The sequence below is a fragment of the Carassius gibelio genome, chromosome B7, assembly GCF_023724105.1.
Source record: "Carassius gibelio isolate Cgi1373 ecotype wild population from Czech Republic chromosome B7, carGib1.2-hapl.c, whole genome shotgun sequence".
NCBI lineage: Eukaryota > Metazoa > Chordata > Actinopteri > Cypriniformes > Cyprinidae > Carassius > Carassius gibelio.
In genome coordinates this window covers 4477380-4493193 of record NC_068402.1, presented here as the reverse complement: position 1 = coordinate 4493193, position 15814 = coordinate 4477380, and the positions used below count along the sequence as shown (strand labels likewise).

Below are 15814 nucleotides of genomic sequence, written 5' to 3'. Positions count from 1 at the left end.
TGTCCATGATTTTGAATGTGTCAGTGGGTGCTTTTAGAAAGTCAAATGTCATATGGGATCAAATTTACATTTACATGTACCAAGCATGAGCTCTTTTAGTCTCTAGAAAGGGATTTGTGATAAAATGCAGGCCCTTTACCTTATGTCATTGGTACACTGCAAAAACAGCACAGTAGTGGTTATCATACAAAAAAAATATATGTTTAAAGTCTTTAATTCCACAGATTCTGCATCCAAATTGGCATAAATTCGTTAAAATTTTCAGAAATCCCATGCAACTGCTGAAAGTTGTAGATATGATCATGTTTTTTGACAAAAAGTATTGATGAAAAAAAATATTGTTACAAATTAAGTTATAAATTAAAATATGAAATTAAATGTATAGGTATATATAGGCCTACTGCAAGTATAGTGTTTATGAAATAAGTCTCTTAAACTCACCAAGGCTGCATTTATTCGATAAACAGTAATTATTTTGAAGTATTATAGCATTTTAGACAACTGGTGTTTTTTATTTATTTATTTATTTATTGTATTGTATTGTATTGTAATATTATTGTGGTGCCAAAGCTAAATTTTCAGCTTCCCTTCTGAAATCATTCTTATATGCTGATTTGGTGCTTAGTTATTTAAAATTATAATATTTTTTCACAGTAGGCTACTACCGTTTTACTCCATTTTAAATTAAATATATTCGGCCATACTTATTTCAAGTATATGAAACATTAATTATTTTTTAAGATATGTGAGGGAATAATGTTAGACGAAGTTTATTTTAGGCGCGTGAACTCAAGAGTGTGTGCGCGCACAGCCGCGTGCGTCGTGTCTGTAATCCGAGCTCAGTGACAGCTGTCTGAATTCTCGCCAGCTGTGTGTGCTGGAACAGAAACGGATATACCCGCACGTTTACTTTCTATGAAGATATTACCGTGATTTTATTAGGTTAATCGCCATGAAGGCGGAGAACTGGTTTATTTTCACCTGCTGCCTCTGTGGCCTGAGCGCAATAGCAGGTAAGTTTAGGTTTCCAAAATTGCGCGCAGCCGCGCACGTGTGAACGCGCGGTAAACTTTACAGTAACGTCACGCGTGATCTGATTTCATATTATTATTTTTTATTTTTTTATTTTTTTGTGATCTGATATGATTAGCTGATAGTAAATCAGTTGTGAATTTTAGTATAGCTCTCCAAACAATGCATAAAAAAATATTATTTTAACATTATTCCACAACATTTTTACTCAATTCACAAAATCTAAATCTATCTTCCTCACTACTAGTAAGCTTTAAGACTGTAATTTGCATATCTTTTCATTCATTTTAATAGATAATCCCAGGGCGTTATTTTACAGTATGCTATACTGTATGATAAACAGAGGTCTTACCATGACAGAGGCTAAATTACTGTAACTCACCACAGTGGGGAAAGGTCAAATAACAGCCATATTTTGAGATTACTGTGAAATTATTAAATCTTCCATAAATCTACATTAGGAATTGGCACAAAACCTCATGAGAGTGCCATATATTTATTAATCACACTTTGGATAGATATTACAGTCATTAATGTAAAGCCATACTTCGTGTATATGGTGTTCTTAGCATACATTATAGCTCTGAAGTATTTTTAATTAAAAAACCCTAAGATTGATTTGAAACATGCATCTGCCATTGTTTACTATTTGGTTGACTGAACCAAATGTTACCATGGTGTGTCACAATAATGGTGTGAATGAAGTATACTTTAATGACTGTGTGAAAGGAAGCATAGGACAGAAAGTATGATAGGACGAGTCAGTCAAAAGAATTTACCACCTGTAAAAATGGTACCAAACTGATGTAACATAAAAGGGACATTTCCTAAAGAGTAGTTTTTACAAGTACCCATGGGAAAACAGTAAATTAACCTCAAGTCATACTGTCATCAGGAACTCTTTATATTAAAAGTTGATTTAAAGGTGTTTCCGGGAGGTTAATTGTGGTAATTTTTTAGGGAAGCTTTCAGTGGGACTGTTGAGCAGCAGATGGCATACTCAATGTAAGGCCTCATTTATTTCAACGTTTAAATGCTCATACGAAAAAAAAAATTAATAAATAAGATTTCTAATTTCCCTATAGTTTCTCCCATGATACTGTCTCTTAAAATTGGAATACAGGATTGGGGTTTCTTGGAGTTAAAGCCACTTAAAGTTATAACTCACAAGAAAAGACGGTCAAAACAGTAAAATTGCTGTAAATGTGTACATATGCTCAAATCAGCAGCCGTTGGTTGGTAATGAAGGTGGCGCATGGGGTGATGCGTGTCGTTTGTAACTGTCAGTTTGTATTCTGGAGGGCTCGAGCTGGCGAGACTTGATGAATGTGGCACCCCTAGAAGGCCGCTTATAGATGCGGCTAACCTTCAAAAGCTGCGGGGAAAAAACGGCAGACGTGATGCATAAAAACATCAGCGATGGCCGGGTGAGTGGAGTAAACAGTCACCCTCAAAACTGTGCATGATGCAGGTCTAAGAACACCCCGAGCCTCAGATTTTTAGATCCATCCATCCATCCATCATTGCACAGAGCTGTATTCAACGATTTCCCCCTACACAAGACTTTCTGGGCTTTAACCCAGACTCTTAAGATTGAAGGGTGGGAGAGAGTTGTGCTTCTGTAGTCATCTTTTCTTTCTCAGAAACACAACAACATCTTTTCCAGATGCATCAGAAGCAGAAAATCGGCTGATGAAGAAACTGTTTTCTTCATACAATGTTAAAGTGCGTCCCGCACGGAGCCCAGAGGAAAGGGTCGTTGTGAGGATAGGCATGACCCTCTCATCATTTCTCAGCCTGGTACGAACATACAAACACACATAGTTACTGTATGTAGTTTAAAAGGCACATTCCATTAATATTAATATTCAGTTATTATTTTATTAAAGTGTATTTCATCTTTAACAACACAGCGTGATGTGTATTGTGGAAAGAGCTATAAAAATAAGTCTGACTTGACATTTATGTTTTATTTGCATCATTATTAATGTTATTAGGGGCAAAAATGTTATGATTCGCTGACTGCAAAATAACCCATTGTGTCTCAGTGTGTAATGCTGTGATTCTTAAAGAGGGAGTCAAAAAACATGGGAGTCATGCCCCTTATGAAATGCTATTAATTATTTAGGTTAAATTTGCAGAAGAAAAAACTGCTTCAGTTTCTTTGTCGGCCCATAATTAAAAGCTAGTTTGAACCAAGTCTGACGTAGGTTCAGCTGTTCAGTGTGTGGCATTGGTATGTGAATCAGCTCATGGTATCCTTCACTTCCTAAAACAGGGCTTTAATAACCAGCTCTCGGGTAACAGTGCACACACAGATTTGTGTCTTCGCAAATGTCTCCGAGTTAGTTTATAATCAAGGTCTTTTCATTGCTCTGAATAAAAAGGAACATGACCTTTTCTACAGGCTTATAAAAAGTGATTTCACATGGATTTTGCTCGAGCAATCAAGTGTTTGTCCGAAACCAGATACATAATGAAACGGCATTAATGTATCATCCCAAATAACTGTATTCAGCCTGCTATCCACACACTGAAATCATTAAATGTATATTAATCATATAAAATGTATATACAATGACTGTATGAGTGGTACGGTGGTACCATCCCCCAAATGTGTGTGCTCTGTACTGGGACAGCTGACATTCCTACACTAGTTTTAAATAGCATTGAGGACTGTGTACTGATCTGAGCAGGTCTTTCCCATGTCTTCTAATCATACCCCATCACCCCCTTCTCTCATTGCAGCCAGGGTTCCCATTATTTGTCTTGACTCTAAACTAACATCAGATGCAGAGAATTTGGGGATCCTTCTTCATAGATACGCTCTTGTTTTTCATCAGCTGTCAAGAAAAACAAAATACATTCCTAGTATAATATAGTGTTTGGTAGTTACTGTGTTGTTTACATTCATTATGGAGGTGGAGCCATTTCATTTTCAACCTAATTGTTACATAGACTCCTCTAAAATGTTGTATATGATGTAACTTACCCAAAATAGCGTAGTGCTGAAATTACTTGAAGATGTTGCATCCTGAAGTTCATTTTATGGTTCTGTAATGTCCAGATTGCTGATATTTCTTTGCAGCTGTTCTTATAGGTGGAGTAAATATAAACTAAATACTTCTCCATACTGTGTCTAAAAGCTAGTTACTCAATACATGACTTCTCATTTATTGAACAGTTGTATGAAAGAAACATCACACTTGCAATCATGCTGTGGCCAAATTAAATTTAAAATGAAATTGATGCATTTAGCAGACGCTTTTATCCAAAGCGACTTAAAGTGCATTCAGGCTAACAGTTTTTACCTAACATGTTCCCTGGGAATCGAACCCACAACCTTGCACTGCTAATGCAATGCTCTACCACTGAGCCACAGGAACACTAATTCACAGATGTCCATTCTTAAGTTAATGAACTTTTTATTAGTTTTTTTATTTTCATGCTTTTTGTGTTCTAGAACATGAAAGATGAGGAGATGAACACTATTGTTATTATGAACTTGGTAAGTCAGCACAATTTCTTCTTCTGGCTCCCGTGTGTCATTTTGAGAAATAACGTCTTGAGCACAGTTCAAATTTATAAAGCTTTATTTGCATTGAGGAAAAGTTCATCTATCATCACAATTTCCTGCGCTGAAATTACCACACAAGACGAACTTTGGCAATAAGAACTAGGATCAATATACAGTAACTTTGAATGCAAAATGAAAAATTATGCAAATCCTGTTGATAATATGAATGAACAAATGTGCAGAGATATTGCATTTGGTATAATTAATGACACAAGTCAGATTATTTGAAATCATTTGATTAAGTGATGAACTTCTACGATGACCTTCATTTATCGGCACACGGATACACACACACACACACACACACCTTTTTGTGCTCTTGCAGGAGTGGAACGATTATCGCTTCTCCTGGAACCCAAAAGAGTTTGGGGGAATTGATGTGTTGCGTATCCCGTCTGGAAAAGTGTGGCTTCCTGATATTGTTCTCATCAATAAGTGAGTTGTGTTTGTGTGTGTGTGTTGCTTCGCATATTATCTCAAAGAGCCTATGAGTGTGGGGCACATTATCTTAGAGAGCCTTTGCTGAGTTTCTGCTAGAACAGCAGAAATAACAGAAATCATCAAAGCTTTTGTGAAGCTTGTCAAGAGAAGTCTGCTTTCCTTTCTCACACACTTTCACTGTAATGTCCAGGTAGACCCCCATCACTGCTGGTGTAAATATCCTCCCTCCTTCATTCATCTCTGCTTTATAGCCAATTAAACAACACTGCTGTCCTCTAGCAGCCTTGCTGGTGCTGCGTTAACTCCTACACACACACTCACACACACACACACACACACACTGTTCAATGAGGGACATCTTCAAGTCCCACAGCACCATTACTGTAATAGATAGGACGTTTTAAAGGCCTGGTTTGTGTCCTGTGAGGATTATAAACCAGTGCTGTATGGTTTAGGGCTCAAATGGTTGATCTACAGTATCAGAATTGTAGGTATTACTCTAACCTATTGTGAAACAACCATTCAAGATGTGATAAAATAACATAATTTGACAGTGTCAGTAACTCCAAGTTAACAACGATTAGAGGCTGCCAAGCTCCTGAAAGGACAGAATAAAGAAGAAGTCCATACACTTTGTACACTGTGTCCCGAGTCATATAAAAGCTTTGTGTCAGGAACGTGTGGGAATTCAAGCGTGTAAATCATACACATTACAAGATGATAAAGAGCCAATGGCATTTCCCAGCACCTGAGACCCTAAATTTAAATATGTGCCAGTACAATGACTTTCCGTGATATTTTTTTTATTTATTTTTTTGCAAGCTATCCCTTTAAGTACTCTGGTCTACTCAGTAATGTTCTTAAAATTGCATGCTATCAGCACACAGAGAAACATCCAATGCATTCAGCACCTCACAGGCGTCTTAAGAAGCTCATATTGTTCTCGAAGACATAACGCAGAGTCCATGATGAGTGCATTAAACTAGAGCCAAATAATCAGTGATGATGAGTGTTCAATATCTAATAATAATGGTTCAGCAGTGATGACAAAGCTACAATCTGCAGTCAGTTTCAGGATTTTTTTTAAAGTGATTCCAATCTGTCCAAACTGTTCATACTGATAGAAAACATGCCAGTATTGTTGAATGTGCAGTTTATGTTTAGTTTAGTTACAGACTCCATTTGAGCATGAACATTTGAACATTATGGAGTGGAATATGATGCATGTTTTTAATTTAATACAAGACTTTACATTGTAAATTATGGTAACAATTTAGTATAGGGACCAATTCTCACTATTACGGTAACTAATTGCTTATTAGCATGCCTATTATTAACATATGGTCTGTTTAGTACTTATAAAGCACATATGCATATTTTTTTATTTTTCTTAGTTTGTCAGTGTGGACACTTTTGGACTTTCAGGGGGAAAAGCAACAGTGTAACCATCTAAATTGCATTAATTTAAAGGTTTACATTTTTGGAAATGATATACAAGTCTACCTGGATTAAAAACCTTTGTGTGTGTGTGTGTGTGAGCAGCAATGATGGCGTGTTTGGTGTAGCTCTACAGGTCCATGTGCAGGCTTACAGTAACGGCCGTGTGACGTGGACCCCACCAGCACTTTACAAGAGTTCCTGCGGGGTCAAGGTAAATTCTGCAATGCAATATGTGTTTTAATTTTATGGGTTCCCCTATCATCAATGCTTTAATGTTTTGTTTTGATCACTCATTTTTTTTCTGTATTGTTCTTGTTGATGAATGTTCAGCACCTTTCTGTAAATACTTTAGCAATAAGAGTCCGTTATGGATGAGACATTTAAATACTGTATTGAAGTGGAAAATCATGAGAAGTTCAATCATGCATTAAATCGCTAGTGTTTATACTCAGCACAACTACTGCACTGAATATATTACTGTAGGACACTGCTGGGGAGAATTTCTTGTTGACAAAGTCTGCTTTACCTCATATAAGTAAGGATCTCTTCCGTTCCGTCTGATTCGTTTGTACTTGTTTTGTGAACTTTTTCCCCCTCCTCATTTGGATTGCTGCTTTTGTTTGGCCTCGCTCTAGTTTGGCTGCGTTTGATGTTCCGTCTGGTCTTTGCATGTGTGAAAAGTAGAAAGAGAGATGATTAAAGGAAGATCTGAGAGGAAAGATGCTCATCAGACAAGCGCACACACTGACGGGACCTTTTTCTCCATCTGCAGGTGACATACTTTCCTTTCGACTGGCAAAATTGCACCATGGTTTTCCGCTCATATACATATGATTCCTCAGAAGTGGATCTGCAGCATGGCCTTGATAAGAGAGGAAATGAAATCCGGGAGATTGTCTATGACACAGGCTTTAGTGGTAATGGCACTACCCCTTCACATTCATGATCATTAAGATATCAGACACCTAGAAATGCATGCAATGCTTTAAATGCGATATTTTACATCAAACTGTTACATTTAAAAAAATTGCCCATTGTATTAGACTGCTTAAATTCACTCAAAATGACAATGGTGCAGTTTTTCTGGTCTCTCATCCCAGAGAGTGGAGAATGGCATATTCGTCACAGGGTTTCTAGGAAGAATGTGCGAGAGGACCTGTATGAGGACATCACCTTCTACCTGATCATCGAGAGGAAGCCCATGTATTACGTGTTTAACATCATCCTGCCCTGTATCCTCATCACCATCATCGCCATTTTTAACTTCTACTTGCCACCTGATGCGGGTAAAAACCTATGCCAGGATCTGTTACTAATGGTTAAATCAATCAAGTCCTCTTATGCACAGAAAATGAATGAACGTCAATACAAATGGCCATTTCATTCGATTTGGGTTTTATTGACCTTGAACTAATGAATGTCTTATTATTTTCCATCATTTTATACCTGCACAGTTAAACAGTCTTTCAGTCTTGTAATTCTACCAGTTAAAAGAGGAACAAATCATGAAGGGATCATTAGTACAAGCTAATTGCACAGCTTATGCATTCTGTTCTATTAAGTCCATTATATATTGTACAGTTAACCTAATCCCCCCCAAAAAAACACATTAAAACTATGTAAGTGTATGCATGAATAGATCAAGAAGAGCTCTTTTTTCCCTTTCAGGGGAGAAGATGGGTCTTTCCATCAACGTACTGCTGACTTTAACTGTCTTCCTGCTTCTGCTTGCCAACAAAGTCCCAGAAACATCTCTGGGTGTTCCCATTATTGTCAACTACTTGATGTTCACCATGATCCTGGTCACCTTTTCTGTCATCCTCAGCGTAGTGGTGCTCAACCTTCACCATCGCTCCCCCAACACACACCAAATGCCCCTCTGGGTGCGCAAGGTCAGTACAAAAATATAATATACAGTAGCATATGATCTTGCTTGCTACAAACTGGAATTATGCTTGATGAATACAGTCCTTTCTGTGGGGTGGATTTGGTTTTTTGGGTTGAGAATAAATAAGCATTGGCAAAACACAGTCACTCTGCTTTTGTAAAGAGATACACATCCTTTTGTGAAAATTATGTGGAGTCAGCAGCTTTCAACAAATTGACAGCTACATTGTTAAAATGACAATAGCATTTCCTTTTTATTGCCGGACACACCAAAAAAATCCCCGTCTGCCGATTATAAAAACTTATGAAAAAATGATAGAAAATGAAAAATACTTAATGGTTCAAAATGGACAACAATTCAGTTTAGCAAAGAGATTGTACAGCAAAATAACAGCATCTTTCCAAAAAGCAGCCTATTGTGTTAAGACAATTAACCTTTATCAATGGCTGTGAGCTCTACATTATTTAAACGTATTAAAGCCATGGCCTCTTCATTATCACCACAGTGACCCATTTATACCTTCTATTAACACCAGCTTCAAGCTACCCAATCACAAGTGGGCAACATTTCTAAAGATGATAATAAAAAATCAGCATTTCTTTACTGACATTGGGTACAGTTTGCAGGATATTCCCTCATGACAGCAAGGCCACGTGAAAACAGACGTGTGATGCAAGGCTGAAAGATGATTTGCTGGCCAAGTGCAATCTGTCTCTTTCTTTTAGAGTCTTTGTGAAGTCATGCAGATGAAGCGAGGACTATAAAGTGCACTAGAATTACCGTTTCGCTTACACAAGTATTATTCCACTGTGAATAGAGAATTGGCCAAATAACAAACGTACAGTTCGAAAAATCATACACACAGCACTTATTCTGAGTGAATCAACATCTGTTATTACAGTATATGACATTTAATGTAGAACTTATACGATTGTAAATTTACATTTCTTCTAGATCTTCATCCACATGTTGCCTCCATACCTGGGGATGCTGCGGCCCAAAGTGGAGACCCCTCTTTTTCTTGAGAAACCTGCCAAAAAGGAGAACATCCAAGCCATCAGCAGAGTGGCCGATGAGTACTTCATCCGCAAGCCCAACAACACCAACTTCCTCTTCCCCAAACCCCACAGGTGAGCGAGCTCCTCAGGTTATCTGGAGGTCACAGATCAGTGGGGTCATAGGTCAAAGGGGTCAATTCGGACAGAAGGGAGAAGAGAACTGATTGGGCGCAGGTACACAATAATAAGTATTCAGTCACCGATTGGTAATGTTATTATGATTATTTTGGAGACATGTTTAAAGACCCCAGTCATGTCAAATGCCACAATGAAAGTTTGGGATTCAAAATCTAAATCTGGACCAGCTTTAGAACTATGGAAAAAATGAATGGTCGGACGTAAAAATTTTATCTTTTACATTCCACACAGATTCTAGGTTGCTCATCACATACAATGGCATGTGAAAGTTTGGGAAACCCTTGCAGAATCTGTGAAAATGTGAATAATTTTAAGAGAGATCATACTAAATGCATGTTATTTTTTATTCAGTAAGATATTGTACATAAAAGATGTTTACATTTAGTCCACAACACAAAAAAATATTGCTGGAATGATTAAACCAACCCCATTCAAAAGTTTGTGAACCCTTGGTTCTTAGTACTGTGTGCTGTTACCTGATGATCCTCGACTGTCTTTCTGTTTTGTGATTGGTGTTAATGAGTCCCTTGTTTGTCCCGAACAATTAAACTGAGAACTGTTCTTCAGAAAAATCCTTCAGGGCCTGCAGATTATTCAGGTTTAAGCATCTTTGCATATTTGAACCCTTGCCAGGAGTTACTGTATGATTTTGAGATCCATTTTTTTTTTCACACTGAGGACAATTGAGGCGCTCAAACACAACTATTAAAAAAGGTTCAAACATTCACTGATGCTCCAGAAGGAAACAAGATGCATTAAGAGTTGGGGGGTTGAAAACTTTTGATCATGATGAAGATGGCCAATTTTTTCTCATTTTGTTGAAATATATATATATATATATATATATATATATATATATATTTATCATTTAGTTCTGCCCTTTGTAAGCAACAGAAGATGCTTGTATGTGTCCCGGAACACAAATGAATACAATTTACATTGATCTTCAAACTCCTAATACATCTTGTTTCTTTCTGGAGCATCAGTGAACGTTTGAACCTTTTTTAATAGATGTGTTTGAGCGCCTCAATTGTCCTCAGTGTTACTTACTCGGGACAGTATTAAATTAATTAAAAAATAACATGAATTTTGTATGATCTGTTTTATTTCTTGAATATTCTTCACATTTTCACAGTTTCTGCAAGGGTTTCCCCAACTTCCGCATGCCACTGTAACTAATTATGTAGCATCGATCATGTGACATACTTTTTTTAGGGTAAAATGTCTTGTTTCGATTAGGTTTTAGTGGAGTTCATGCAAGTTCTGCTGCTTTAAAGCAATATTTTGAAATTCATGTTAACTTTTAATTAAAATTTGAACTGTAATTGTTTTGCTGATAATATATTTTGTGATGAAAAACTGTAGCCCGTTTAATTAGAAAAATGCTAAATAGCGACATTTTGGATGCTGGTCTCATAGTCGTGGAGCCCACTGTATGCGTGTGAGCACAGTTAAAAGCCTTAGGGTTTGATTAATCCTTACGCTCTCTCTTCTACACTGTAAATCAGCTCAACCAGGGAATTTCTCTCTCAGCGAGTTGTGTGCGTCTGGGGTATATATATATATATGTGTGTGTGTTTGTATGGGGAGTGAGGAAAAAAGAAGAAATCATCACTAAAATAAAAACGATCAGCACAAATTGGCTCTGACACATTAGACCTGCCCTGCATCAGGCTCGAGAGACACGGGAGGAGATGTACAGACAGGAGAGAAGGAGAAGATGAGGAAGAAATTCGATGAGGCAGCGGTATCTTGCTTTATAATTGGTTTTATAGCGTGTCATTGCCACCATGTTTTAGTCAAATTAGTCTTTCCTGATTAGTCATCTGTGTTCGCTGACGTACAGAAGAGGGAGAAAAGACCAACGGAGGATGCCATTGACCTTTTGTTTAATTCATTTAACACATTTGCAAGACTTTTGACTATTGCCATCTAACTTATTCTGACCCAACATATGTAAAATATAACTATATAACAACATATAACCACAGTTTGCATTTTAAATGTGACATTTACCAACCCCACACCTTTCAAAGGGAAGATCGTTTAACGATTTTGATAGACAATGCTTGTCAAGGCTGCATTTAATTCATTAATTAGAAAGAAAAAAAAAAGTTTAGAAAAAAAGTATTAGTGTGAAATATTACTACAATTAAAAAAAAAACATTTTTTTCTGTTTTATTATGTTTCAAAATGCAGTTTATTCCTGTGATGGCACATTTGAAATCTCATACAATCTTCAGCATCACATGATCTTTCAGAAATCATCTGAATATGCTGATTCGGTTCCCAAGAAGCATGTATTATTATTATTATCGGTGTTGAAGAATTCAGGATTCTTTGATGAATAGAAAATTCAATTATGAATCTATTTACTTTCAATGCAATTCATGGAAAATTCCTGTAGATTTTGTCCATAACTACTTTGACATACTCTGGAAAACAAAATAATTCATGCAAAATATACCTATGCTTTCCAGCACCTTTGAAGACCATAAACTCTGGATATCTTTGAACCTTGCAAACTTTATTATTTATTAAAAGGTCTCGTTTTATCATCCTGTGATGGTTTTCCCAGGACGACTGATAAAATACTATGTTCACTGACTCCAGAAACCTGTAAAACAGATTGAAGCTTTGCCATTCTGAATATGCATCTGATGGTAACTTGTGGCTCTTAACTGTAGGGACGAAAAAAACTTAAATTAATTTTAACAATATGTTTTAGACTTTGATTTGCTGTGATGATATTAATGCTGTTTTAAGTCCTAGATGTAGGCACATGTGTTAACACACACTCCTCAGCTGGGCTAAAGCTCGCCTCTTCTCTCATCCTGGCATTAACGTATGTTTCAGTCTAATGGGGTTCCACTCAGGTCACTGAAACTCACTGGGGAACCACACACTACCTGCAATCAACTCCTGTATCTGCACCTGAATACACAAGTAGACACGAGAGCTGGGAGGACTGAAGGGTCACACTGACCCCTGGTGGTGGGAAGAGGAAAAATGGATGAAGAGAAAGAGGGGCTTCATAATGAAACAGATGTTAGCTAACAGATTCACAAAAGAGGAATGCAACACATCAGCCGTGATGAGCGTTTCATCAGCACACTGGAAGGATTACATGGGTGGAGAAAGCAGGGATTTGGAGAATTTTTTTTACATTTTTGATTATTTGGTTGTGCACGCACAGCAAGAAAGATGCACAGCCTAATGCATTTAAAGGTTTTAAACACTTGCACTCTTTTCTCAAGTATTTATCATTAAGAAATTAATTAATTATTTAATTAATGAGACCTCATCATCTTAGAAATCGCTGGTGGCCTCAAATTATTGTTTCACTTTCACAACATGTTAAAACATCACACTTGAAATGAACAAACTGTGCATCATTAGAAAGATCAAAGATTCTAGAGTTGATATTTGACCACTGTTTTGAAAAAAAAAACTGGTGCAGAAATGTATTAATTTATGTCAGGAATACAAAATAATAAATCCTTCAAATGGAAAACAACAGTTTTCTACATAAAAAAGACAGTTTACTAGTATGAGGACATTAACTAGTTTTTTACCACAAACGATAACATTAAAATTCATATTAGATTTATGCATTTTGCAGATGCTTTTATCCAAAGCAACATACAGTACATTGCATTCAAGGTTTATGTTTTTACAGTTAATGCATTTCCGGGGGAATCAAACCCATGACCTTGGTGTTGCTAATGACATGCACATGCACTATTCCTTGCAATGCCTTGGTTAAGCAATCCCATAAGCGTTTGCATGTTTATATAGAGCATGCTTCTGAGCAGTGCACATACAAAATAATGCAAAGCATATTCTGAATTTAATAAAAGTGCTGTAATGCACAGTGATATTCCTCCTCCATTCCCTGTGGTGCAGGTACCAGCCTGATGGACCGTGCACCGACCTGAGGAAGTTCATTGACGGCCCGAGTCATTACCTCACCCTTCCTCCAGATCTCAAGGCAGCCGTGGAGGCCATCACGTACATCGCAGAGCAGCTGCAGGCAGAGAAAGATTACGAGGCTGTAAGTGATTTACTGAATACAGATAACTATAGCCAACTGTGCCAGAATTATAGGTTACTTTTCCTGCTTCTGTCTAAATCTTTATTTTCCCTAGGTTTCACTATTTGCCATCACCTTCATCTTTTCATTTTCCCTTTATTTCTTTCTCTACTCTCGTTTCCTCTTCCTATCTGCCTCAGTTAAAGGAGGACTGGCAGTATGTCGCCATGGTGGTTGATCGACTCTTCCTCTGGATCTTTGTGATTTTTACCACCCTCGGGACACTGGGCATTTTTGCTGACGCCAGCTTCAATGCCACACCGACTGACCCCTTTCCCTAAATCTGACAGTTGTTCTTTCTAGTCCTAAACTTTTCGACTCAATAACACTGGCATGAGAAGGGTTAAACACTGATGTGTATTTATGCACGAGTATGGTCTTTTACTGCAACACAAAGGGCACAGCAATTCATTCACACAATATTTCTGTTGTAATGCAATGGATAGATGTAAAAAATGGCTTTACTATCACAGAGTTTAGTGGGATTTGTTATTATAATACATTTTTTGCCATTTTTAAATTATGCAGTTCCTCTTTTTGCTTTTCCATTAGCAGTACAACAGTGGCTTTCTCATTAACTTTGTGTTTTACTCATTAGTCATTTGAATTTTAAATCAGTGTTTTTGTTCTGGTTTTTGCCTACGAGATTGTTGTGTGCATCACTTAATGTTACTGTAATATATCTTTCTTTATTGTTCCAGTTAAATCAGTTTTTGCACATATGCATTATTGTTTTTTTTTAAATTAACTCAGTTTGGCTCACCTGCTCAGATTTATTTTTTTTCTTTGCGCTGCATTCATCATCAAATAAATGTAGCCTTGGTGAGTATATACATGAAGTTTTTCAAAAACCCAAACCTTTAAACAGTAGTGTATTTGCATTGATGAATAATGTGTAAGGAATTGCTCTGATACTGCAGTGTGATGTGTGGAGGCTATTCTAGTCATTATAGTGACCGCTTTTTTAAGGAAACTTCTGTGTGCTGAATAAAGAGTAAAGAGTGTGTTCTGAAAATCTGCTTTTTTGTCAGAGATTACAAAACAGACCTTTTACATCCTGGGACGCTAATGTCCTCTTACCTATATAGACTCTATCAGAGAGAACAACTGTATAGATGCAGAAAAACACATTTACCTTCATTGGTGGTGTATATTTTTCTAAAAAAGTGATGTCTTCTTTATCTCACAACAGAGAGGCAAGGTTTACTTCTACAAAAACACTAATCAGAAACAATCTAACCTGAAGTCTGTTCAGTGGTCAAAGCCACACTGCCCTTAAAAATAAAAACACTTTGAGTTTGCTGTTGAGCGTTGCCTAATGTGAACTGACTTACACAAAAGAGAAGATTCAGAATGACTCGCATAAGGCTTAAAAGGTTTATAAAAGTATCTCTAACAACCTTGAGATTTATCAACCCACTTAAAGACTAAGTGTGTATATTAGCCAGTGAACACGCTGAATAAACCCAGATAGCACAGTAGTTACTCTGCCCCCTAACTCTGAGGAAATCTGTTTTCGGGGATGTTTTGAGTGAGATATTGACAAGAGAAGACCAGGCTTGTATTGCACTTATCTGAAGCTTATTTACAGCTGTTTGTGCTTATTGTAAGCATTTCGCCTTACAGACTTTTAAATCAATAAACAGCAGACTGCAATGATCGTTATTACTAATATTACACTGCTCTCTACAGTTACTTATGACAAGAACATTGCATGCTATATAGTATAACAATACCTGGCCACTTTTTCAGCACACTGGTTTCTGAACTGTTTATTTATTTTTGACAATCAGACAAAAATACTGAGTACTTAATTGCTTTATATATTATTGCTTACTTGCTTTATATAATATATATATATAAATACTTTAAATTAAAATGTTTTACTCCAAATCTATTCAAATATATTAAGATATTGCAACATGTTGCAACCCTGAGTGGTGGAGTTTTCTTTAGAGCATCATGTTTAATGTAGTTTTTCACCAGGAATTACACTGTTTAACACAACATTTTAGCACACCATCAATTAACAACCTCATAGCTTACAATAGGTCTGTTTCTAAAGGTTTGAAATACATTTTATTAATACATTTAGCAGACGCTTTTATCCAAGGCGACTTACAGTGCATTTAGACTAACATCTTTTA

General features: G+C 36.8%; 1 protein-coding gene across 3 annotated transcripts; it reads left to right on the top strand.

Annotated features, from left to right (window-relative positions):
* The first annotated feature begins 846 nt into the window (after nt 1-846).
* On the top strand, nt 847-14975 carry LOC127961306 (acetylcholine receptor subunit beta). Of its 3 annotated transcripts, none has more exons than XM_052560361.1 (12): nt 850-1013; nt 2334-2459; nt 2699-2832; nt 4496-4540; nt 4935-5044; nt 6593-6701; nt 7263-7407; nt 7591-7776; nt 8159-8382; nt 9333-9508; nt 13481-13628; nt 13808-14975. In XM_052560361.1, the coding sequence occupies exons 3-12, from the start codon at nt 2725-2727 to the stop codon at nt 13946-13948; spliced, it is 1392 nt and encodes a 463-aa protein (XP_052416321.1). In that variant the 5' UTR covers nt 850-1013; nt 2334-2459; nt 2699-2724; the 3' UTR covers nt 13949-14975. The 3 variants fall into 3 exon arrangements, with proteins under 3 accessions (XP_052416320.1, XP_052416321.1, XP_052416322.1); XM_052560362.1 differs by lacking the exon at nt 850-1013 and adding an exon at nt 2011-2037; XM_052560360.1 differs by lacking the exon at nt 2334-2459 and having other exon boundaries at nt 847-1013.
* The last annotated feature ends 839 nt before the right edge of the window (nt 14976-15814 follow it).

What these genes read in the sequence shown, in the direction of transcription:
- LOC127961306 (XM_052560360.1), top strand. Translation starts at nt 953, where the DNA reads ATGAAGGCGGAGAACTGGTTTATTTTCACCTGCTGCCTCTGTGGCCTG. An exon ending in CTCTTCCCCAAACCCCACAG is followed by an intron (nt 9,509 to 13,480) that starts GTGAGCGAGCTC and finishes CCTGTGGTGCAG; the next exon opens with GTACCAGCCTGATGGACCGT. An exon ending in CAGAGAAAGATTACGAGGCT is followed by an intron (nt 13,629 to 13,807) that starts GTAAGTGATTTA and finishes TATCTGCCTCAG; the next exon opens with TTAAAGGAGGACTGGCAGTA.